The 23,831-nt window shown below is 41.7% G+C and overlaps 1 protein-coding gene across 1 annotated transcript in view; it reads left to right on the plus strand.

The window, feature by feature from the left end:
• Positions 1 to 23,831, plus strand: part of GABRA4 (gamma-aminobutyric acid type A receptor subunit alpha4) — a 104,646-nt gene that overhangs the window by 18,907 nt on the left and 61,908 nt on the right. The window contains exons 3-5 of the mRNA XM_053256649.1: positions 21,888 to 21,955; positions 23,233 to 23,453; positions 23,559 to 23,641. Of these exons, the coding sequence (XP_053112624.1) occupies positions 21,888 to 21,955; positions 23,233 to 23,453; positions 23,559 to 23,641 (372 nt within the window). The remainder of the gene's footprint in view (positions 1 to 21,887; positions 21,956 to 23,232; positions 23,454 to 23,558; positions 23,642 to 23,831) is intronic.

Here is a 23,831-nt window from a genome sequence, read left to right on the forward strand (position 1 = left end):
TGCTTTGAGTGCTCAAAACAGTTCAAATGTCAATTATTGTATAATTAATAGCAACGCCAACAGCTCTGCCATAACCCTGGCAAACAGTCATTCATAAGTTTTCTTTGCCCTATTCTTCTGAAATGCACACTCGTTGACTGTGTTCTGTTTTTGTGTGCTGTGGTTACGGCTCTGGCAATTTCTGCCCTTACGCAAACAGTGATACAGGGTTCTCCCTTTGAAAGCACTCACATAGGTAACTCTTGGTCGTTCTAGCACAAGTATACTCATCTGAGGCTGAAATTAGGCATGGTTTTTCTACATTAAAAACAAGAGAAATATTGGGAATTCAGAAGTGATTTCTGCCATTCTAGAGGTCAGATAAAATATGCACATAATGACTTAATGAATCAAAATGCATAGATATAATCACTTCTATACTTTTGCTATCTTGTGATTATACTTTTCGACGAAAAAATAAAATTGTTAGGAGTTAGGATATAATGATTGGTAATTCATTCCTCTTGAATGATTTCAGGAGGAATGAATTTTAGGAGGAATGAACCTCCATTTATGAATGAACCTCCATTTGATCCTCTATAGCTCTATATTCCAATAAATATCCAAATGTGTAGTAGTTGATGCTTACTATCATAAACATGTTATTGCATCTGTTTATACTGTTTAGTTTTTGAAACTACTTTTGTAATTATCCTGAAGTATTTAAGTTGTTTCAATTGCTTTAGAACTGCCCCTTTCCCCCAGTTGAAAACGGAAGCAACCATTGGAGTGTGTGTGTGGTGTGTGTGTTGTCAAATTGGTCAAACAAAAGATTTTTTTGGAAGTTAGGGACCTCAGACTTGCACTTTGTACAAAGAGTATGTGCAAATTGTTTGTTTGAGTTGAACTTCAAAGGGGAAAAAAGACATGAAGTGAAAAGTAAAAACGAAACAAACAAAAAAATTGTGAGCAGCGTGTGAGCTGTGAAATGAGGCTGATCTTCTCCAGGCAGCTGTCCAGTCCTCTTCCACCATCAAAACTGGATGACTCAGGGGACTGCTAATAGGATACAGGACTATTTACCTGCAAGTTCTCTTTCTTGATTCCTTTCCCAGGTTGATGGTGACTGAAGTTATTACCATCTGTCTACTGCTCAGTGACCTTGGCAAAATTAGATGGTATTCTTAGCACTGTCCCCAGTGGACAGGTGTCCCAATCACGAAATTGGCCCTACTTATCAACCTTGTTGGCATCCTTAGATGGTAGGCTGATACTCCAATAGGAGTGAAAAGCAAATTACCTCATCATTTCTCAAAATGACCTTTTTGGATGAGGAGTGAGGAAAATGTCAAGAGAGGTGGATGTAGTTCTCAAAATATTTACCCTAGAGCAATGGTTATCAAGTTTACTTTCCTCAGGGAATGCTTTCTATCTTTGTTTCTTTTTCACTCATGAACCCCTCTACGTCTGCTATAGAACCCCACTATACATTGTAGAGGATTATGGGACATGCTCTATAGAGCACACTATCAGCTTGTAGAGGGGTTGGGCAGACATGGTGGGCAGACATCACCCCACATTGTTCATTCAACACTCTCTTGAGGCTGTGCATTGCAGGAAAGATAAGTAATGGTGGACTAGCTTTCATAGGCTTGTCCGCCATTAAATATTTTCTCTTTGAGGAACCCTCCAAAAGCTTCTGGGAAATCTCACTGTTCCTATGTCCACTATTTGAAAACCATAGGTCTAGAGTAGATCTTTTACTACTGCGGAGACTACTCAAGAATAGCGCTGAGTGTATTCCATGATTCTGTAGATGTGCCATGCAAACATGGGGTTTAGCTTTGGGTACAGACTTCAGCTTCCTGAGAATGGGAGCTGCTCATTTTACCCAAGCAAAACACAGATTAAAAACTAAAAAACAAGGAGCAGGTTCCATAATGTAATTGCCAATGGAAAAAAGGCCCTACTCTATGCCCAGTAGATATACTCCCACAAATAAGAAAACACAGAATAGGGCTGTTTGTAATATTATCTTTGAATACTTAGCATGTATATAGTGCTTTGGACATGTAGCATTTATATAGTGCTTGTGTGTCTTGAGCATTTCACATACATTATAATACAACTCTGCAAAATAGATTATCAGCTACCTATTCCAAATGAAGGACTGCAGCTGAGAGAGAGTGGCATTGTTATGCAGGGAACCTTTATCCTCCTTGAGGGATTTTACTACTTTATCCTCCTTGAGGGACCTTCAAGTGTGATTATAAAACAAGTAGTTTCCCAAGAAAGTCACAAGCACAGGATTAAAAATCAAAATAAAATAAATAGCTTTATTCATGACAAGGAAAGAGGCTTGACTATAATAGTAAGAAGAGTTCTCGTGTGATTTGGACATGGAGAGGGATACGTATCCAAGCTTACTGTGTTACATCTGCTATAAATATACTTATATGGCTATTGTAGGTGGAATCGGGGAAGGAAAATGGTGGTGGATGATTGCTTTAGTTTGTTTGGGTGAAAATCAAAATATTTATTTCTGCATTCAATTTTTATACCGCCCTTCCAAAATGGATCAGGGCGTTTTACAATTAAAACAAAGCCATTAAAATCAGTTAACAATTAAACCAGAAATTATGAAACAGCATAAAACAACAATTAACAATTAAAACATCATTAAACAGCAATTAAACAATTAAAAATAAAGGGCAGGAAACTTGAAAAGGGCTTGCCCTGCCACTGCGGTGACCCAATCTCCAGAATGGATAGGGCAGTCAGGGAGGCCAGACTATGCAGATCGCGAAGGGCTGCTGGGAACCAGGTTGTTGAACTGAGAGGGAGCCAGCTTTGTTGGCCAGTGGGGAATTTCAGTGAAAGGGAGAATAAGCTAGGAGAAGTTCACTGAGTTCCATGATGCAGTCAAGAGGAAAAAGAAGGATGACTGGGATGTGTTCCCTGTGAGGGAAAGGAGGGAGATGTAGATTCCCCTCAGAAGTCTGGCTGGAGGTAAATCTTGAGATTTGCCCTTTCATGCTTCTGCTCTGGAGAGAGTTCTCATGATTTCTCCACACATAGGTAGATTTAAACCTGCTGAATGTCATTGGGAGTCATTGATCCTTGGATCCCGGCTTGAGTCTTTTGCCTTTGGTGGGCTGCCTCTCAATAGTACATCAGTCTGAGGCTTGATCCTACACCTCCCTGCTTTTGGTGGTAAAGAACAGATCCAAAAAGAACCTCTAAAGAGGATTCTCTAACCCTGCCTGGGAACAGCTCAAGTGTACACACACTCCAGAGAGTGGTGGATCAGAGAGAAATGGGACAGCCCCGGAGGCAAGAGGAAGAGGAGAAACCCCCCGTACTACCTGCTCTCAATGGGAAGGAGGGGAAGCTGGAGTCCTTGACAACAAGGGTGAAGATGTGAAGTAGAGGGTCACAATATCCAAGATGAATCCTAGAGATTGTGCAGGTTAAAGGGGCCTTGGCTGATGATTTTTACAGGATGAGGGATGATTTTGCGTCATAAAGACTACGGGCTAAATCAGTGCTCTTCTGCATTAAGGATTACTGGGGGTGGTGTCTGGTAAAGAAGAATAGGTGTTGGAATCATTAGACGTTATCGGACAGTCTAGTTTAGTGGAACTTATTAAGGCTGTTGACGTTGGGAATTTGGGATAATTCGAGATACATGGCTGAGCTGACATCAGCGTGGAGATCAGGAGTGCAGGATCCGAGTGAGTGGCGGGGGAGTCATGGCTGCTTTGCCTTGGGGTCTCAGAAGTACCAGTCTCCATAGGAGAAAGGTATTTTGGGGTGTCAGAGTGCCCAGTTTGGGCTCTGGGAGCTGTGGCTGCACAGTAATGTGCAGAGATTATTGCACTGAGAGGGTCTGCTTCATATGGCCCTGATGCAACAGTGCACGGAGTTACTACCTTTTATGTTTAGAGGTTTGGTTTCTGTCAGTGCCAAATTTAGTACATAAATGACAGTGTAGGGCCTCACTTTAAGAGGGACCCCTGAATAATTTTAAAAAAGACTAAATTTCAAGCTTTGAATTTATTGGTTGAAAAATAATGGGGGCCGGGGAGAGACTCTAAAACAGACATTATTGTTCTGATAAAACAAAAATATATTTATATGGCTGCACAATTATTTGTCATATTGATAATTCTGCTCAGATTTAAATAAAAAAATTTGACATTTCATTAGACCAAGGCCCAGTTTTTCAAAAGTCTGATCCTGGAGCAGAAAACTGATCCACAGTCAGTTTTATTCTGGGATCTTGTGATCCTGATATCAGTTTTGATCTCTGCCAAATAAATATGTAAAAATAAAGCATTACGGTACTATCTCTACTTCCATTGTCCTTTGTTAGGATAATATATGTTTTTTTGTAATGCTATGGGGTCTTTTAAGCCTACATAGCTTAGGGCTTCAGCATGTCATAATTCAGCTCCGGTTCCACTTAAAGGCAACTAGGAGGTTTTAGGTTTGTGTTTAATTTTGATTCACTGAAAAAACCCATCTCTGGACTAATTTTTGGATTTGGGTTCAGGTTTGGTTCGACTCCCTGCTGGGGACTTCTTGATTTATAGCTCAGTCTCATGACAACTACTCTATACCTCTCCTAACTACACTAGATATTAAAGAAGAGGGAAAAACATATTGGAAAATGAATTCTGTAAGTATAGAGGGCAAAGATGGTTTAGATGTTAAAGATTTTGACTTGCACTCTGAATTAGGCCCAGTGACTTGTAGGGATTCAAAGCAGACAGATTAAAAATGGATTAATATGAATTTAGGGGGGGTCTATAAGTGCTTTTCAGCCCTCCGGAGAGAGATGCAAGTAAGAGGGACATTTGCTGCTGCCCCCTGCTTAGTGCATTTATTGTGATGCTGGCGATTCTCTCTGACTGATGTGAAATGAAATAACTGGATTTTGCACTAGATTGCTTTTCTTTCTTTATGTAAGTTGTGGTTCATGTCTATTTAGCTGACATTAAAAATGCTTGCCACTTAATGTATAAATAGTTCCCAGAGCACTGAATACAAACTGGGAATTTTAGAATTCCACCAAAGTTGTTTTTTTAAAAACTTCATTAGGAAGTCAAACTAAATCCAAACCCAAGAAGTGGTTCAGAGTGTTGTTGTTGTTTTTTAAACTGAACCTACGATCTCTTGGTTGCCTTGATCCTGAACTGGAGCAGCCTCCCACTCCCCCCACCCTACCCTAGCAACAAACTCAAAAAGTGGTAACTGGTTCAATAATACATATATAAATAGACAAGCAGGGGTACAAGAGTGTCTTTTATGGGATGGTGAGAGCGTTTCTCTATTCCAGCTGTATTTGGTGATTCTATGTTTTCTAGTGAGCCGTCTGAAATGGAGGGGAGAAGAGAAATTGGCAGGCAGCACCTAGGACTGGTAGTCTTCCTGGTGCTCAAGTAGAGATTTGACCACTCACAGCAACAAGGTCTCAGTATAGAGGATTCTAGAACTGAGATTGGAAGCGTCTTACATTTCCTTAGTACGTCAGTTGCTGTTATTCTGCCATTCATCCTAAAAGGATTTCTTCTTCTTCTTTTACTAAGTTAGTGGAACTTTTTGAAAGACATTATAGAGTCCTGAGGTAGTTTGAGGTACCATATAGTTTGAGGTACACAGTAGTGCCTCGGTATATTCTGGCACCTGAAACTTGGTGCCAAATGAGGCAATGAGCAGGAGTGAAGAAATGATGACTCAGTTTATTAGCCAGACAAAATATTTTACTCATCAAGCTAATTTAGTACATTGCTTATTAGGACTTTTTTCAGTTGTCAGGCATCATTTTTCACTCATCACAGACAAGTAGACTAGTAGATTTCTGCAGCCCTGGCAATGAGTTATACCCACTCCTCTCCTCCTTCTGCATTTCAAAAGGTGGAAGGGGAGAGAGCAGAAAGAGGAAGTGGAGGAGTGGAGAGTGCTGGGCTAGTATCTCTTTCTCTTCTCAGCAACAAGTGAACTGGTAAGTGGAATGGGAGGGAGAGGAAGAGGAGAGTCATGCAATGAAGCATCTCCTTTCATCTTCTCTGCAGCACTGGCACCAGCAGCAGTGACCTGGTGAGCGAGCAGATAAGATCCAAAATTTTGCCATCCTCCAAGATTTACCACCCTGTGCATCTTGCTTTAGGTCACTGCATGGATGGGCTAATCCTGGGAAGATGATATTGAAAAGGAATGAAGGCTGCAATATTGAGTAGGACAGGAAAAGAAACTCAATTTGAAAGTGTGCATTTGTGAGTGGTGTGTATTGCAGTAAACATTAATAAAATAATCATTTTGTTACTTTGCCTGAGGCTTCCCTGTATGGCTGTCCCTGAAGCTTTCCCCCTCTGGCCACTAGCTAAGGAGATTTTCCTTCAATAATAAAATAATTGTGCATCACTTGCTTGGTTATTTAATAGGTTTGTAATGCCGTGATGCAGAAGCTATTTACTTTGGCTATATTAAATAATGGTATTAAAGGCCCAGGGAAGAATTACAGTTGCTTTATTTTAATTATCCTAAATGGAACTATACTGCTCTAGTATAAGTTTAAGCAGGGCCAACTCCAGCTTTGAAGGACCTTGGGCAAAATGCCCTCCTGGGGCTCCCTCGTATGTCATGGACCCTCATGATGGGCTTGCTGGGTGGCAAGTGGTGGGGACCATTGTTTATACAGCTGTGGCAGTGACACCAATGACATCATTACTTCTCTCAGCATGGTCATGGTTGGAGGTGTTGTTTTAATTCCGCCATAACGTTCCAAATTCTGATGTAGCACCACTCCAGAGTGATGCAACATCTGGGGGCAAGTTGTTGTTGGATAATTTAAAATAGTACCTCCAGCTGTGCCAGTGCTGAGAGGGGCACCACTGGCCATCATCACTAATGCTGCCACAACTATCCAATAAGCTTTAGGGCCCATTCACACAGGGCATTCACTTGGTAGAATTAGTTATCTGTAGAGACGTTGGCAGCTTGGGCTTTGAGAAGAATTCTGGGAGCTTGTCAAAGTCTCCCTCTCTACAAAAGGATGTGCAAACCTCTTGAGTTTTAAGAATTCTTCTGAGATCAGAGAAATTCTCCACCCCTTCCCTACCAGTCCTCCACCCTTTCCTCACCTATTCCGGTTGTGGTGGGGCAGCAGGAAAACAGCATTGGCAGAGTTGTTTGTGTGGGGAGCAGGGAGGCACTCTCTCTCTCTCCCTCCCCTCCCTCCCTCCCCTCCCCCTTCTCTCTCTCCCTCCCTCCCTCCCTCCTCTCTTTGCACAACATAATTCCGTGTTCCAGGACAAAAGCAGTGGCAGCATTACAGAGTGGAGACTAAAGAAGGCTCCCCCCACCCTTGCCTCTTTTCTCTATTGTTGTTTTGATGAGTTGCAAAGCAGCTCATCAGAATAAAGGTGCAGTGGCCTTTGGGATTTGAAGGTATTTGAAGGCTTATTGCAATGCATCCACCAGATCTGTTGTCTGAACTGGAAAGCTAAAAATACTGAAAAACCTGAACCAGAACTGAACCCAAATTGTAATAGTTTGACTCCCTGAATTGACTCCCACATTAACTGACTTCTGTATAACCCATTGCTAAATATAGCTTACAGCCTGGATACTCAACTGTATGATTGGTAACTGGGGATTTAGAAAATACGTCTCGTAATTGAACATTTTTCCACATTCACACATTATACTACTTGACCTGAGTATATTAAGGTATAAGCCAAATAAATGTAGAAACTACTTAGTAGGCCCTGACAGATATTACATGTTTGTAGTTTACACTTGAGCAAGTGAGGTAACACCCAAGGAAGGATGATCACATCCTCTGAAGTGTTACAAAATTGGTCTTTTAATTCCTAGCAATTTCTGTGCTACTCACATTTTCACACCTCCGATAATGCATACTCCCATAGTATTAGGTTGGTTTTTAGTTGATAATCTTATTATGGATGATTCCTGCCTATTTAACATTAATGTTGTGTGTGAGATATGTGATTATGTTCAATGCCATCTCTGTAGATGAATGTTTATGGATTAATGTAAGCAAAAAAAGAATGGCCCCTGTCTCAAGGCATTTACAATGTAGTTATCAGCAGTGGGAGACAAGAAATGGAAAAGAGAAAAAGAGTTATTTGTTTGCGTTTTATTTACTTTGATGCTGTTTTTAAGTTTGGTCTGCCTTGAGTGCTTTTGAAAGAAAGCTGATATATACATTTACAATCAGCAAAGATAAAGTCCATAGTGATCTAGGCACCTATATTTCATGTCCAGCACTTCTGAAGTAGAGAAAGCAATGTTTTGTATGCCTTGCTATATTTGCTTGACCTCTGGTACAGTATACCTAAGAATGCAAAATTGAAGTTACAGTTGCAAAAAAAGGGTGTAAATGTACACATATGAATCAAATGCCCACAGAAAGCATGGAGGAGTTTGCCACTGTAATGGTAAGCCCGAACCACACATGGTGGGAGTCTGTTGCTCAAGGCAAAACGCAGGAGTAAGCCTTAGTCTAGGTTTCCAAACTGTTGGGTAGGTCCACCCCCAGTAGGAGAGCAGTGAACACTTGGAGAAAGGTCCTGAAGCAGATGGAGACTTCAACTCCCCCACAGTCAAGAAATGAGTGGGTTGAATGTCCCTACGATACTAAAAATACTGAAAAACCTGAACCAGAACTGAACCCAAATTGTAATAGTTTGACTCCCTGAATTGATTCCCACATTAACTGACTTCTGTATAACCCATTGCTAAATATAGCTTACAGTCTGGATACTCAACTGTATGATTGGTAACTGGGGATTTAGAAAATACATCTCGTAATTAAACATTTTTTCCACATCCACACATTATACTACTTGACCTGAGTATATTAAGGTATAAGGTATATACCCTCACCATCTAGGAGTGTGTGTGTGTGTGGGTGTGGAATAGGCAGTGACCACTATTCCACATAACCATCATCAACTCCTGATCTTGAAGATCAGAGCTCAGGAAGAGCCACTACATTGTTCAAATGCTTTTCCTGTAAGTGGTTTTAAGAGAGAGCTTGGAGATTCCCTGTTCTTTTCCTGTTTCAACACAAGATCTTCACACATTCCCCTACAGAAGAGGCTTACATATGTAGGAAAATTATTCAGAATAATCCCATTGAAATTAAAAATCTTAATTTGTCCTTTTGATTTCAGTGGGACTATTCTGAGTAATTTTCCTCAGTATGTCAGCCCATTTTGGGAAGACCTAGAAGGTATAGTAAATTTAGAATGGAGGCCCAACAGAAAATGGTACAGTGGAATGGATTCTGGGAGTTGTAGTCAACAACAGCTGGGAATCCCTGTTAGAGAGAAGACTAGAGGGGAGCTGGGAGGAACTTGCTGCTTGGCGATCCAGGTAAAAGGGGGAACATAAGAACATAGGATGCTGCCATATACTGAGTCCGACCATTGGTCTATCTAGCTCAGTATTGTCTTCACAGACTGGCAGTGGCTTCTCCAAGGTTGCAGGCAGGAATCTCTCTCAGTCCTATTTTGGAGAAGCCAGGGAGGGAACTTGAAACCTTCTGCTCTTCCCAGAGCGGCTCCATCACCTGAGGGGAATCTTTTACAGTGCTCACACTTCTAGTCTCCCCTTCATATGCAACCAGGGTGGACCCTGCTTAGCTAAGGGGACAAGTCATGCTTGCTACCACAAGACCAGCTCTCCTCTCCTCTCCTCACTCCCCACCCTTCCTGAAGCTACTGCCGCCGCCACACAGTGGTGATTTTTTAAGAAGTGTGAAAGTGTGGACTTTCTCTCGCCCACCCCCCTCCTTGCAGCCACCACTGTGCCCCATCCCACCCTCCCTCCCTGGGTGAAGGTAAATACTGGGGTAAAGGGGAACTCTCCCTCCTTCACCACCCCACCAGCAGTGGCAAAAGGGGGGACTTTCTCCTCACCCCCCCTCGCTACAGCCACCGCTGTGCCCCAGGCAAAGGGGAAAGTTTTCCCCTCTCCCCACCTTCCCACAGCCTACTGCTGCCACCACATAAAGGGTGGCAAAAAGGTTAATCTTACCCTGACTGTATGTCAGCCACTTGCCCATGGAGGTGGAATGTTTGTTTTGAGTACAGGCTCAACTGGGACAATAAAGCACCTCAAAGGCAAAATTCAATAGATTTCTGGGGTTGCTCTGGGCCCCGGATGCTTCTTTGTTTGCAGAACGAAAACTGAAAATGTTAAGTATCTTTCCTTTGGTGATATTGTTTTCAATAGCATGCAGGTGATTGTGTTCTAAAAGAACTAAGACATGAGAACAGCCCTGCTGTTCACCAACCTCACAGTCACCAACCTCATCAGTGAAGTTGAGTTTTTTTGCCCCAGTGTGCATCACCTTACACTTACTTACATTGAACTGCATTTGCCATTTTGTTGTCTACTAATACAGTTTGGAAAGATCCTTTTGGAGCTAAGCACAATCCATTTTGGATTTCAGTACTCTAAATAGTTGATAGGCCTCTCCTCCATGAAGGAGGAGCCTGGCTGCATCAGGCCCAAGACCCATCTAGTCCAGCATTCTGTTTCACACAGTGGCCCACCAGATGCTGCTGGAAGCCTACAGGCAGGAGTTGAGGGCATGCCTCCCTCCTGCTGTCACTCCCCTGCAACTGCTACTCAGAGGCATCCTGTCTTGGATGATGGAGGTGGCCTTTAGCCCTCCATAGAGTAGCCAATGATAGACCTCTCCTCCATGAAGTTATCTAAACCCCATTTAAAGCCATCCAGGTTGTTGGCTGTCACCACATCTTGTTGCAGAGAATTCCACAAGTTGATTATGTGTTGTTTTAAAAAGTACTTCCATTTGTTGGTCCTAGATTTCCTGGCAGTCAATTTCATGGGATGACCCCTGGTTCAAGTGTTATGGGAGAGGGAGAAGAATTTCTCTGTATCCACTTTCTCTACACCATGCATGATTTTATAGACCTCTATCATGTCCCCTCGCAGTTGTCTTTTTTCTAAACTAAATAGCCCCAGGTGTTGTAGTCTTGCCTCATAAGAAAGGTGCCCTAGGCCCCTGATCATCTTGGTTGCCCTCTTCTACACCTTTTCCAGTTCTACAATGCCCTTTTTTAAATGTGGTGACTAGAACTGTAAGCAGTACTCCAGGTGTGGCTGCACCATCGTCTTGTATAAGGGCATTATAATATTAGCCGTTTTATTTTCAATCCCCTTCCTAATGATCCCTAGCATGGAATTGGCCTTTTTCACAGCTGCCACATATTGAGTCAACACTTTCAATGAGCTGTCCACCATGACCCCAAGATCCTTCTCCTGGTCAGTCACTGACAGCTCAGATCCCATCAGCATATACTTGAAGCTGGGGTTTTTTGTCCCAATGTGCATCACATTACATTTACATTTGTCAACATTGAATTGCATTTGCCCCTTTGTCACCCATTCCCCCAGTTCGGAGAGATCCTTTTGGGATTTCCATTTGGGATTTCACTACCTGAGAGAGTTTAGTATTATCTTCAAATCTGGTCACCTTGCTGCTTACCCCTACTTCTAGATCATTCATGAATAAATTAAAAAGCACCAGTCCTAGTACAGATCGCTGGGGGACCCCACTTCTTGCTTCCCTCCATTGTAAAAACTCCCCACTTATCCCTACCCTCTGTTTCCTGTCTTTCAGCCAGTTAGCAATCCACACATGTACTTGTCCCCTTATCCCATGACTTCTAAATTTTCTCAGGAGTCTTTGGTGAGGAACTTTGTCAAAAGCTTTTTGGAAGTCCAGGTATACTATGTCAACTGGGTCACCTTGATCCACAACAAGATCCACACACACCTTGATCCACTTGTTGACACTCTCCAAAAGGTTTGTGAGGCAAGATTTACCTTTGCAGAAGCCATGCTGGTTCTCTCCCAGCAGGGCCTCTTGTTCTATGTGCTTTACAATTTTATCTTTGAGGATGCTTTCCATCAGTTTGCCTGGAACAGACATTAAGCTAACTGGCCTGTAATTTCCCTGATCACCCCTGGATCCCTTTTTGAATATCAGTGTTACATTGGCTACTTTCCAGTCCTCTGGTACAGAACCTGAGTGCAGGCATAAGTTATATATTTTAGCAAGGAGGTCGACAGTTTCACATTTGAGTTCGTTGAGGCCTCTTGGATGGATGCCATCCACCCCAGCAATTTGTTAGTTTTCATTTTTTCCAGACAGTTTAGAACATCATCTCTTGTCACTTCTATCTTACTCAGTTCTTTAGCCTCCATCCCTGAAAAGCCTGGTTCAGGAACAGGTATAAGCTCAGTATCCTCTGCCATGAAGACGGACATAAAGAACTCATTTAGCTTCTCTGCAACCTCCATATCCTCCTTAATAATCCCTTTCACTCCCTCATTGTCTAATGCCAACTGCCTCTCCAACTGCCTCTGGCAGGTTCCCTGCATCTGATGTATTTAAAGAAGTTTTTGTTATTCCCCTTGATGCTTTTAGCTAAATGTTCCTCAAACTCTCTTTTTGCTTCCCTTATTGTCACCTTGCATTTCTTTTGCCAGAGTTTGTGTTCCTTTCTGTTCTCTTCATTTGGACAGGCCTTCCAATTCCAGAAGGAGGTCTTCTTCCTTTTTATGGCTTCCTTGACATTACCTGTTAGCCATGCTAGCATCTTCCTGGACTTAGTGGTACCTTTCCTCCTTTTGGGTATACAGTCTAACTGGGCTTCTAGTATTGTGGTTTTTAGTAACTCCATGCATTCTGGAGTAAAGTGACTCTCCTGATTTTCCCTTTCAGCTTTCTTTTCACCATACTCCTCATTTTGGAGAAGTTTCCTCTTCTGAAATTCAAAGTGTCTATGTTAGACATCCTTGGTGATTCTCTCCCTGCATGTATGCTGAATTTGATCACACTATGGTCACTGTTCCCTAAAGGGTCAATGACACTGACATCACGTACGAGGTCCTGGGTGCCACTCAGGATTAAGTCCCAGGTCGCCTTCTCTCTGTTTGGTTCCAAGACCAACTGTTCTAGGGCGCAGTCATTCAGCGTATCTAGAAATTTGACTCCTATACGCTGAATCTCTTACCTGGTGTATGCTATCTTTCTTTGGACTCTTTGATCAACTGGCACAGCCTTCTGTCTGCTCTTTATGTGGTTCTGCTCTGTCCCCTTCTGTTTTATATGAATCCTTTGCACCCTTGCACTTTAAAGGATGGCATTTGCCGCACGAGATACTGCCCAGCTCATATCGGCTATTCCCCAGGCGTCATTTTAAAAGCTTCTCTGCAACCTTTTTGATTTTAAGCGCCAGCAGTCTGGTTCCATCTTGGTTCAAGTGCAGCCTGTCCCTTTTGTACAGGCCTTGCTTGCCCCAAAATGTATTCCAGTGCCTAACAAATCTAAACCCCCCTTCTTGGCACCAACGTCTCATCCACACATTGAAACCCCTCAGCTCTGCCTGTCTCACTGTACCTGTGTGTGGAACAGGTAGCATTAATGAGAATGCTACCTTGGGGGTCCTGTACTTCAAAACACTACCTATCCACCTAAATTTGGCTTCCAGAACGTCCCGACTACATTTCCCTACATCGTTGGTGCCGATGTGCACCACAAAAGCTGTCTCCTCCCCAGCACTGCCTAACAGCCTATCTAGACACTGCATGATGTCCGCAACCTTCACACCAGGCAGGCAAGTCACCATGCGGTAAACACACGGGTTACAAATCCATTTCTCTATACCTCTAATGATCAAATAATTTACTACAAGGAGGCCCCCACCCCCGGAAGGAGTATCCCCTGTGTGAGAGGATATGGGCTCATCTTCCACGGAAGGGGTCCCTTCTAAAGGAACATTTCTCTCCTCCTGAGACTGATGTCCTCCTTCCCTGAGACCTTCATTCTCCCTTACAGCAGAGGAGCTATTAGCCCTTCTACTCCAGGGCTGTTTCCTTTCCTTTAGCCAGTTACCAATCCACACAAGAACCTGCCCCCTTATCCCATCACTACTAAGTTTGCTCAAGAGCCTTTGGCTTTTTGGAGCCAAAAGCTTTTTGGAGGTCTTAGTATACTATATCAACTGGATCACCTTTATCCACATGCCTTCTGACACAATGGAATCCAAAATGTTGATGAGGCAGGATTTACATGGCAGAAGCCATGCTGGTTCTTCAGCAAGGCCTGTTCTTCTATATGTTTAACAATTCTATCCTTAAGTATGCTTTTCATCAATTTACCTGGAACAGAAGTTAAACTAACTAGCCTGAAATTTCCTGGATCTCTTTTTGGAAATTGGTGTTACATTGGCTACTTTCAAATCCTCTGGTGCAGAGGAACATAGGAAGCTGCCTTCTACCAAGTCAGACCATTGGTCCATCTACCTCAGTATTGTCGACACAGACTGGCAGAGGCTTCTCCAAGGTTGCAGGCAGGAGTCTCTCTCAGCCCTATCTTGGAGATGCCAGAGAGGGAACTTGGAACTGTCTGCATGCAAGCATGCTGATGGTCTTCCCAGAGCAGTCCCATCCCCTTAGGGGAATATCTTACAGTACTCACACATCTCCCATTCAAATGCAAACCAGGGTGGACCCTGCTTAGCTGAGGGCAATTCATGCTTGCTACCACAAGACCAGTTCTTCTTTATAATCAGACTTGCTTACAATCAGAGCCTGATTGTAAGGATAAGTTACATATATTTGCTACAAGATCAGTAATTTCACATTTGAGTTCTTTAAGAACTCTTTGGTGGATGCCATCTGAACCTGGTGATTTGTTGATTTTTAATTTTTCCAGACAGTTTAGAACATCATCTCTCATCACCTCAATTTGACTGAGTTCTTTGGCATCCATCCCTGAGAAGCTCAGTTCAGGTGCGGCTATACAGTACTGTACACTCAGTATCCTTTGTCGTAAAGACAGATGCAAATAATTCATTCAGCTTCTCTGCAGTCTCCATATATTGTACTCCTTAATAATCTCTGTCATTCCCTCTTCATCTAATTTTCCAACCACCTCCTTGGCTGGTTTCCTGCTTCTGAAACAAGTTTTTATTATTCCCCTTGATGCTTTTAGAAAAATGTTCCTCAAATTCTACTTTTTGCATCCCTTATCGTCTCTTTGCAGTTCCTTTGCAGAGTTTGTTCCTTTCTGTTCTCTTCATTTGGGCAGGATTTCCATTTTCTGAAGGCAGTCTTGCCCCCCTTTTATAGCTTCCTTGGCTTTACTTGTTAGCCATGCTAGCATCCCTCTGGACTTAGTGGTACTGCTCCTTCTTTTTGGTATACATTCTAAATTGGCATCTATTATTGTTGTTTTAAATAAACTTCATGCATTCTGGAGCAAATCTGCCCTCTTGATTTTCCTTTTCAACTCCCCCTCCCCTGGAAACTCCTCATTTTAGAGAAGTTTCCTTTTCTGGTCCATAATGTCCGTGTTAGACTTCCTTGGCAATTCTTTACTCACATGTATGCTGAATTTAATTGCATTATGGTTACTGTTCCCTAATGGTTCCATGACACTGTGACATCTCACACCAGATCTTAAAGAACCACTGAGGATTAAGTCCAAGGCCGCCTTCTCTCTGGTTAGTTTTATGATTGACCTAAGTGACAGTCATTTCTAGCATAAAAAGGCTAGAAATTTGGCCTCTCTATCATTACATGAATGTGAATGTGAATTTACCCACTGTATGTGAGGGTAATTGAAGTCACCTATCATTTCAGCTTTGTCTCTCTTTTATACCTCTCTGATTTCCTTCTCTAACTCCCTGCTTTCTTTCTCCACTTCCAACTTCTGTGTGAATTCTGTAAAGAACAATGTGCCTGGGGTCAGTGTTCGCTCTAAGGCGTGCTCACGTGTGCGCACACACAGCAGTTTTTTTAATGTCCGCTCAGTTAATTTTAGATCCCACTCAGCTTGAATCTGGAAAGTCCCACTCTGAATATATGTGCACACCCACTTCTTTGATACTGCTGCCCAGAACAAAACTCATCACACACACACACACACACACACACACACAGACACACACACAGACACACACACACACACACAGACAGACACACACACACACACACACAGAGACACAGAAAAAAATTAGAGAGAACACTGCCTGGGGTAGAATTTTACCCTACTTGTCTGGATTTAATACATATTGGCCTGATTCTGCTCTGTAAACATGACTTTACAATCCTTGTTATTTACCCCCCACACACACAAACACATCTTGAGCCCCAGTCACAACCAAGACTAAATAGATGATAGTACATTTGATCAAATTAATCTCTTCTTAGCTTTGTCTTTCACATCCTCTCTTCCCTCCATGTGGCTCAACTTTAAATATATTCTTCTGGGGACAAGGTTGCCCCTTTTCCTTAAGTTGTTAAAGGACCATGTATGTGAATGCAATGGCACAATATACATATCTTTGAATCAGTAATAACATTTCTATCTATCTATCTATCTATCTATCTATCTATCTATCTATCTATCTATCTATCTATATCAGTGTTTTCCATTCCAGTGGGAAAATGGGAGCTTTCCAAGCTGTTGATTTAAAAGCGGTCATATAGTTTTGATTACTTGTGAATTAAAATTGGAAAGTGTCAACAAAATACAGGAGAAAGTAAAGATTTTGAAAAGTTTCGTAGAATAAGCAAATTGCAGGAGCTGATTTAAGTGATTGTGATCTCAACACAGCTTTCATATTCCTGTTTTGTTGGGAGATTCTGATAGTGATTACTGCATTTATTTTCTTCCTAACTGATCTTTTAACCATAATTTACACGTGGTGGAGTGGGGTAATTGTACAAGCTTTTATTTTGAATTCAGTTAGCAGCTTGAAACCAGCATATTGGGCTGATAAGAAATAATAATTTCTCTTGCTTATTGCTTTCTTTCAACATTTTGTCACAGAGTGACATTTGTGCTTACAACAGTGTTATGCACAAGGAAAATATGTTTTATCTTTGTAACAGAATCTTAAGAGTGTTGTCATGGTGCCTGCCAGGTTGCAAGACCTGTTTAAAATATACTAATAAACTCAGTTGCCTGAAAGTATGAAATATGGAACAAACTCCTCCAGTGTTCCCTCAAAGGCGTGTGCAAAACAAATTTTTTTATGTCCGCTCAGTTAATTTTATTTATTTATTTATTCAATTTCTATACTGCCCTTCCAAAAATGGCTCAGAGCTGTTTACACAGAGAAATAATAAATAAAGATGTATCCCTGTCCCCAAAGGGCTCACAATCTAAAAAGAAACATAAGACAGACACCAGCAACAGTCACTGGAGGTACTGTGCTGGGGGTTGATAGGGCCAGTTACTCTCCCCTTGCTAAATAAAGAGAATCACCACGTTAAAAGTTGCCTCTTTGCCAAGTTAGCAGTGGGATTTTAGATCCCACTCAGGTTGAATCAGGAAGATCCCACTCTGAATGCACACATTGCTTTGATACTGCTGCCCAGAACAAAACTCATTTCATGCACAGATGAAAAAAATATATAGAGAGAAAACATTGGTCTCCTCTCCTCTCCTCTCATCTCCTCTTTTGTATAGCTCAGTGTAATAACCATCGGATGCCTTCTTATAGACGATTTCAGAAATGTGATAGAGGTCTTTGTTAAATTATGCTACACGTTATTGTGTTAAAATTCATCTATACAGTTCTCCAGTCGGAACCCTCCCATAACATATGAGCACACATATGTGCCTTGTACTAGACTCGTTCTCATTATTATGAATAGGGTAGGAGCTCATCCTACCCAAGTTCAGGAACTGTGCATGCTCCCATTTTCTGCTTGTATGTGAGTTAAAAAAAACAAGATTGAAGGTGCCAGCAGTGATCAGAAGCAGCTTGGTCAGATGACTTCTTCCAACCCAGAAGCTTTACCTAGGTCTTTAATGAAGTAGGAGGAAAATCCCTCCAACCCAGCATCTGATTAGCACGTGATCACTGCTGGTGGCTCTGACCTCGTTTTTTAACTCACACTTAAGCAGAAAACAGAACCACACACAATTCCTGAACTTGGTCATGAGAACAGCACTCCTGAGTCAAACTAAGGGCCTATGTAACCCAGTTTTGTCTGCTTTGATGGGCAGCAACTCTCCAGTCTCTGGCAGAGATTCTTTCTACTACTACAACAAATGTTTATATACCACTTTTAAACAAAAGTTTCCAAAGCAGTTTTCATAGAGAAATAAATAAATAAAAATGGATACCTGTCCCCAAAGGGCTCACAATCTAAAAAGAAACATAAGATAGATACCAGCAAAAGTCACTGGAGGGGCACTGTGCTGGGTATGGATAGGGCCAGTTCCTCTCCCCCTGCTAAATAAAGAGAATAACCACTTGAAAAAGGTGCCTCTTTGCCTAGTTAGCCGGGATGGATGTACTACTACTACTGTTGTTGTTGTTTGTTATTTGCATTCATATCCCACCCTTCTTCCATCCAGCTCCAGGTAACCTACATGTTTGTGAGTTACTACATTTTATTATCACAACAACCCTGTGAGGTAGTCTAGATTAAGAAAGACCAATTGGATCAAGGCCACCCATTAAACTTCATGGCTACGTGGAGATTTGAACTCAGGTTGCTAAAGTTCACCCCAGTACAAGACAATGACTTCTGTCACTTTTAAGTGGAGATGCCAGGGATTGAACATGACACTTCTTGCATTCAAAGCATAGATTTGACCACTGAGCAGCAGCTGGGTTGCTGAGGTCTGTACTGGAGACCCTGCTCAGTACTCCCAGCATCAGAGGTTTTGATGGGTGGTGACCAAGCAAGGGCCTTCTCAGTCTTGGTGTCTGGCTATCCCCTTCATTTAGATGGGTTTTTAAATGTCTGTTTAGATGTTTGTCTCTTTTTATTATTCCAGGTTTAATTGGTGGAGCATTTTGGGGCTGAATGAGCATAAAGTATTTTCGGTTACAACTTTGCTGCTATTTTATCTGAATTTTTCAGCATTTGATTACAGTATTGTATTTTTATGCTGCTAATCTATTTTTGTTAGCTGCTCTGAATACATTTAAGTAGAAAGGCAGGGTATAAATACTTTAAACATATGTTATTTATTAATTCATTATATTTGGGTCCCTAGGTCTCAAGACAACTTACAACTACATTTTCCCACATGTTAACAAAAGAAACAAAAATTCCCTAAGAAAGAGAGCTTTCCTCTAATAAAAAGCCTCCACATTGCTGGTTATAATCTACAAAGCCCTACATGACTTAGGCTCAATATACCTCTCACATGTGCCATCACAGTCTCTAGAACCTGTGGATTGTGCCTTCATGTTATTGATGTTGTACTGAAAGTCTTGCTTCATTTTATAAAACAATTATCAGATTCAGATAGCAAGAGTGTGAAAAGAAGTATCTTCTTTCTTTATATATATTTCACTAAGGTATACCTGTGGGTAATCCCATGTGTCGCAGCTCTCGTGAGAGTTCAGAGAGCTGCCGGATAGCCATGGGATGAGTGGGGAAAAGGAAATGGTGGCGAAGAAAATGGTGGCTTGCCTGAAAGCAGTGTGTGGGTGGCCGGGCAGGCAGGCGAGAAGAAGCTGGTGGCCAATCAAGAAGAAGCTGCTGGTCAGCCAGCTAGAAAGTGGTACAGGTGGCCGAGAAAAAGCTGGTGGTGGGCTGGCCAGAAAACGGTGGGTGGGTGGGAGAAGAAGCCGGCTTGCCAGCCAGAAAGCGGTGAAGGTGGGTGGGTGGGTGGGTGGGAGGGAGAAGAAGAAGCCGGCAACTGGCAAGCCAGAAAGCAGCAGCGGCTGGCAGGCTGGCAGGAGGCAGGGGTGGGGGGAGAAAGGAAAAGGCAGGCTGGCAGGGGAAGAAGGTGGCAGTGGGTGGGTGGGTGGCCTGGCCGGAGGCGCAGATGCTCTGTGTCCGGCCCAGCTAGTTCTAAAGAATGTTCTCCCACCTCGAGTTACAGAAGTCTCATATTTCAGACTTGACAGACTCCGAATCTGAACACCATTCAGAAGGCCTGAAGTAGTAAACTTCTTTATGGATGAGGTTCATCCATAAAGCAAGTGAGAGAGCGTGCTGCGGGGGGAGAGTGAGCGAGAGTGCTGCGGGGGGAGTGAGCGAGAGCGCTGCAGGGGGGATGCCACAGGTTCAGTGCACAACTGCACAGATGCTCTGTGAGGGGTCAGCTAGTTTAGACATTAATTTGAATCCATCTAAAGAGAGAAGCAGGATAGTGTCTGCTCACAGCTGCTGGTCTCACCCCTATGCACATTCAGCATAAGATCTGAAAGAGCTACGTGCTTCCAAATGGTATGCATGTAGTCTTCATCTCTGTGATTTGGTGACTTTGAGCAGTCAGGTTCCTCATCTGCATGAATAGTCTGTTCATGTGCAGTTTATACACTCCATCTTCTAAGTGCATTCAGACTAACATCTGCCTAGTGGTGCTGAAAATCTGAAACTGTGTTTAGGAAAACTGATATGGCCACTAGCTACTGAACATGGAAAGCATGCTGTTTTCCACCAGTTCCACATGTAATAGTTATGATATGAATAGATACTCAAGTGTATACTGTGTTAGCGAAGAGGTCCTAGAGCTCATTTTGTCCCATGAAACAACAAATGATTGGACTGCCATAATTTGCCAAGTCAAAAGACAACAGCCCTAGTCTGAGATAGAAGTGTGACTTTTGTAATCATGGTATCAGTATCACTGAAATCTGCAACGACGTCATCAAGTTCTGCCTATAGACTTGGGTCCTCCAAATCTTGAGAGCTGAACACACCATCAGTTAATGTGTGCTTGTCTTCAGCAAGACTATACTACCTTGCTTTGTGATGGAATTGGCGTACACAATATTTATACAGAAACATCCAGTGGACGTGTTTTTGTAATGGAAAGTGTTGGAATTGTCCAGATCTTTTGAGAAAAGCCCTTGTAGCTTTGATATCTGGAACCATACACTGCCACAGCCATTGTCGAATAGAGGGGGTTTGTATATAGCTGAGCGTTAACATGCTAAGGAAGTTAGTAGCCTGGTGCTTGAATGGTATATTTATGCAGTGAAAACTAGAGCTAGACTGGTCTGATATCACATGCAATTTTGCTGTGGAAGCCGTCTGGCCCCGTAAACTCCTTGGCTGGGAGGATTGCCTGGGAATTAAGCAAAAGCTGCACAGAACTCTTCAGAGGGAGAGTAGAATATAATAATAAATTTCCCAGGTAAGTGCATATACCAATGAATATAACTGAAAATTGCCAAATTCAAGTAGTTTGGAGGACCAAATTCTCCATCCAGCAGATACCTAGCTGCCACACTATAATTTTCCACTTAAAAGTGTCAGTTAAGCAGCCAGTGTGGAATGTAATGGTGGTTTAGACAGTGTAGTGTATTATACTCCAAATTTTAATATATAACATAAACCATGGTAGAATCTGAGCAAAGGATTCATTCCCACAGTGCTCCAAAACCATGGATTGGTGTTAAGCGTTAAAGGACCATCTGTGAATATAGTGATATCTTCCATCACCAGATTATGATCATTACCTGATCAGATCATGGTTTGAAGGATCAGGCCACTGGCCTTTAAAAAAAACAAAACTTTTCTCATCTCTTTATGTGCATGCATTTCCTTATCCGTGTCAATTGGAAACAGCATCAACAAAAACCGTATCTGAATTATACCAGTGTACTTATGTAAGCAAAGAGAATTGTATGAAATCAACAATTATGCAAGATTTCAACATTATGCAAGATTCTCCAAGTACAGCAAGCTTGGTTAGAAGAACATGCTGCCTGTGCATTTTCCTCCGATTAGTCCAATGAATTTGTCAAAATGACAATTGCATAAGATGTGGTGTTATTTGCCAGTACAATCTTTCCTGCTTTTTAACCTGAAACATTTCAATTTTCCTCGCTCACTTCCTTTTTATATATTAGGTCCTGTTACTGAAGTCAAAACAGATATCTATGTCACCAGTTTTGGACCTGTTTCTGATGTGGAGATGGTATGTGTTTCTTGATTTCTTTGATTTTGGGGGTGGGGAAGAACTCTTCCAGTAAAGATTGAACGACTAATTTGAATGCCTTTGTACACTGCTGCTGTCAATCATGCAAAGTAGGGAAGATTAGCAGCAGCTTAATTTTCAGGCTATTATTAGATGCAGCAGCCCTGATTCTGGTCCTCCCATACATGCTGGAGACACACACACACACACACACACACACACACACACTCTCTCTCTCTCTCTCTCTCTCTCTCTCTCTTATACTTGCTTTCAGTAGATTTCACCTGCTTTGGAAAGGATAATTGGTATATTATAGCGAGTTCTTGGGAGAAAAAACATCCCATATAAAATAATTCATAATCTTGTTGAATACAAAAGACAAAAATGGTATACAGAGAGAACTTGCTCAGCAGTTAGGCCTCTTTTTAGGGGAAGGGCCATAGCACAGTGGTACAGCGCTGCTTTGTATGCAGAAGGCCCTGAGTTCAATCCCTATCATCTTCAGGTAGGGCTGGGAAAGAGCCCTGTCTGAAACTCTGGAGAATTACTGCCAGTCACTGTAGATAGTAGTGAGTAAGGTGGCCCAAGGATATGGCTCAGAGTAAGGCAGTTTCATGTTTCCTTTCCATTTGTGATTTTTTGGGGAAACCATTTAGTCCAGAGCTTCCTATGCACAAGAACTACCCATGGGGCTTTGCTTTAGGATGCACATCTATATTGGTTAGTCCAGTGAACAGTTCTGCAAACTAGATCAGTGGAATAACTTCTGTACGTATGTAATGTCAGAATGAGAGGCCATATTATAATTCTGTGGCAGACCGCTGTTTCCCCTTTCTATCCCATCTGTGTTTTATTAGCTGAAATTTTACAACATTTCTTTGATTTTGACTGATATAAGTAATTATATGTCCCAAGTGCATATTTTGATCTGTCCATCTGTTTAAAAAAATACCATGGACATACAAATCATTAACATATGTTAGTGAATTAATCATTTTTTCCTAGTTCTGTGCTAGAGTACAAGTTTAATTGCGTGCTTCTTGCCGTTCTATTAGATTATAGTAATTATTTTTGATTGATTTAATATGTATAGCAATTTATTTATATGAATAATGTGGAAAATTAAAGTATTAAGGAGTACATAGTTCAGTTTAATTGATAGAAATGTGTTTAGGGAGTTTACAGTTACCAATGACTAATTTGTCCTTGAGGGATATGCATAGAAAGGCTATGGATATAAAACATATTATGTCTGTGTTTCCTCTAAATTACTGCAGGAGTATACGATGGATGTTTTCTTCCGCCAGACATGGGTGGACACAAGATTAAAATATGATGGTCCAATTGAAATTCTAAGACTTAACAACCTAATGGTTACCAAAGTATGGACACCAGACACTTTCTTTCGGAATGGAAAAAAATCTGTCTCTCATAATATGACAGCCCCAAATAAACTATTTAGAATTATGAGAAATGGCACCATTCTGTATACAATGAGGTAACTGATTTATCATCTGTATTTCTGTATGTTTTTGATTTACAAAAGACATTACTGCTGAGATAAAACACAAGCCAAGATTTAATTCCCTTTATTTCCCTATAGGCTTACCATAAGCGCCGAGTGTCCCATGAGATTGGTGGATTTCCCAATGGATGGTCATGCTTGTCCTTTGAAATTTGGGAGTTGTAAGTTACCATTATGAAATTTCTCATTGTGGTAAAGCACCCCCCTTGATTTGAAGAGTGTGTAAGAAATAAGCTAGAGGGTAGCCAAAGACACATGTCTTTGTAATGTGAACAAGTTTAGAGCAACTGAAACCAATAGAATATTTCCCTTGAAATTGTATCAGTTACCTAAGCATAGTCCAGACAAATA

The sequence above is a fragment of the Hemicordylus capensis genome, chromosome 5 (genome assembly GCF_027244095.1).
Source record: "Hemicordylus capensis ecotype Gifberg chromosome 5, rHemCap1.1.pri, whole genome shotgun sequence".
NCBI lineage: Eukaryota > Metazoa > Chordata > Lepidosauria > Squamata > Cordylidae > Hemicordylus > Hemicordylus capensis.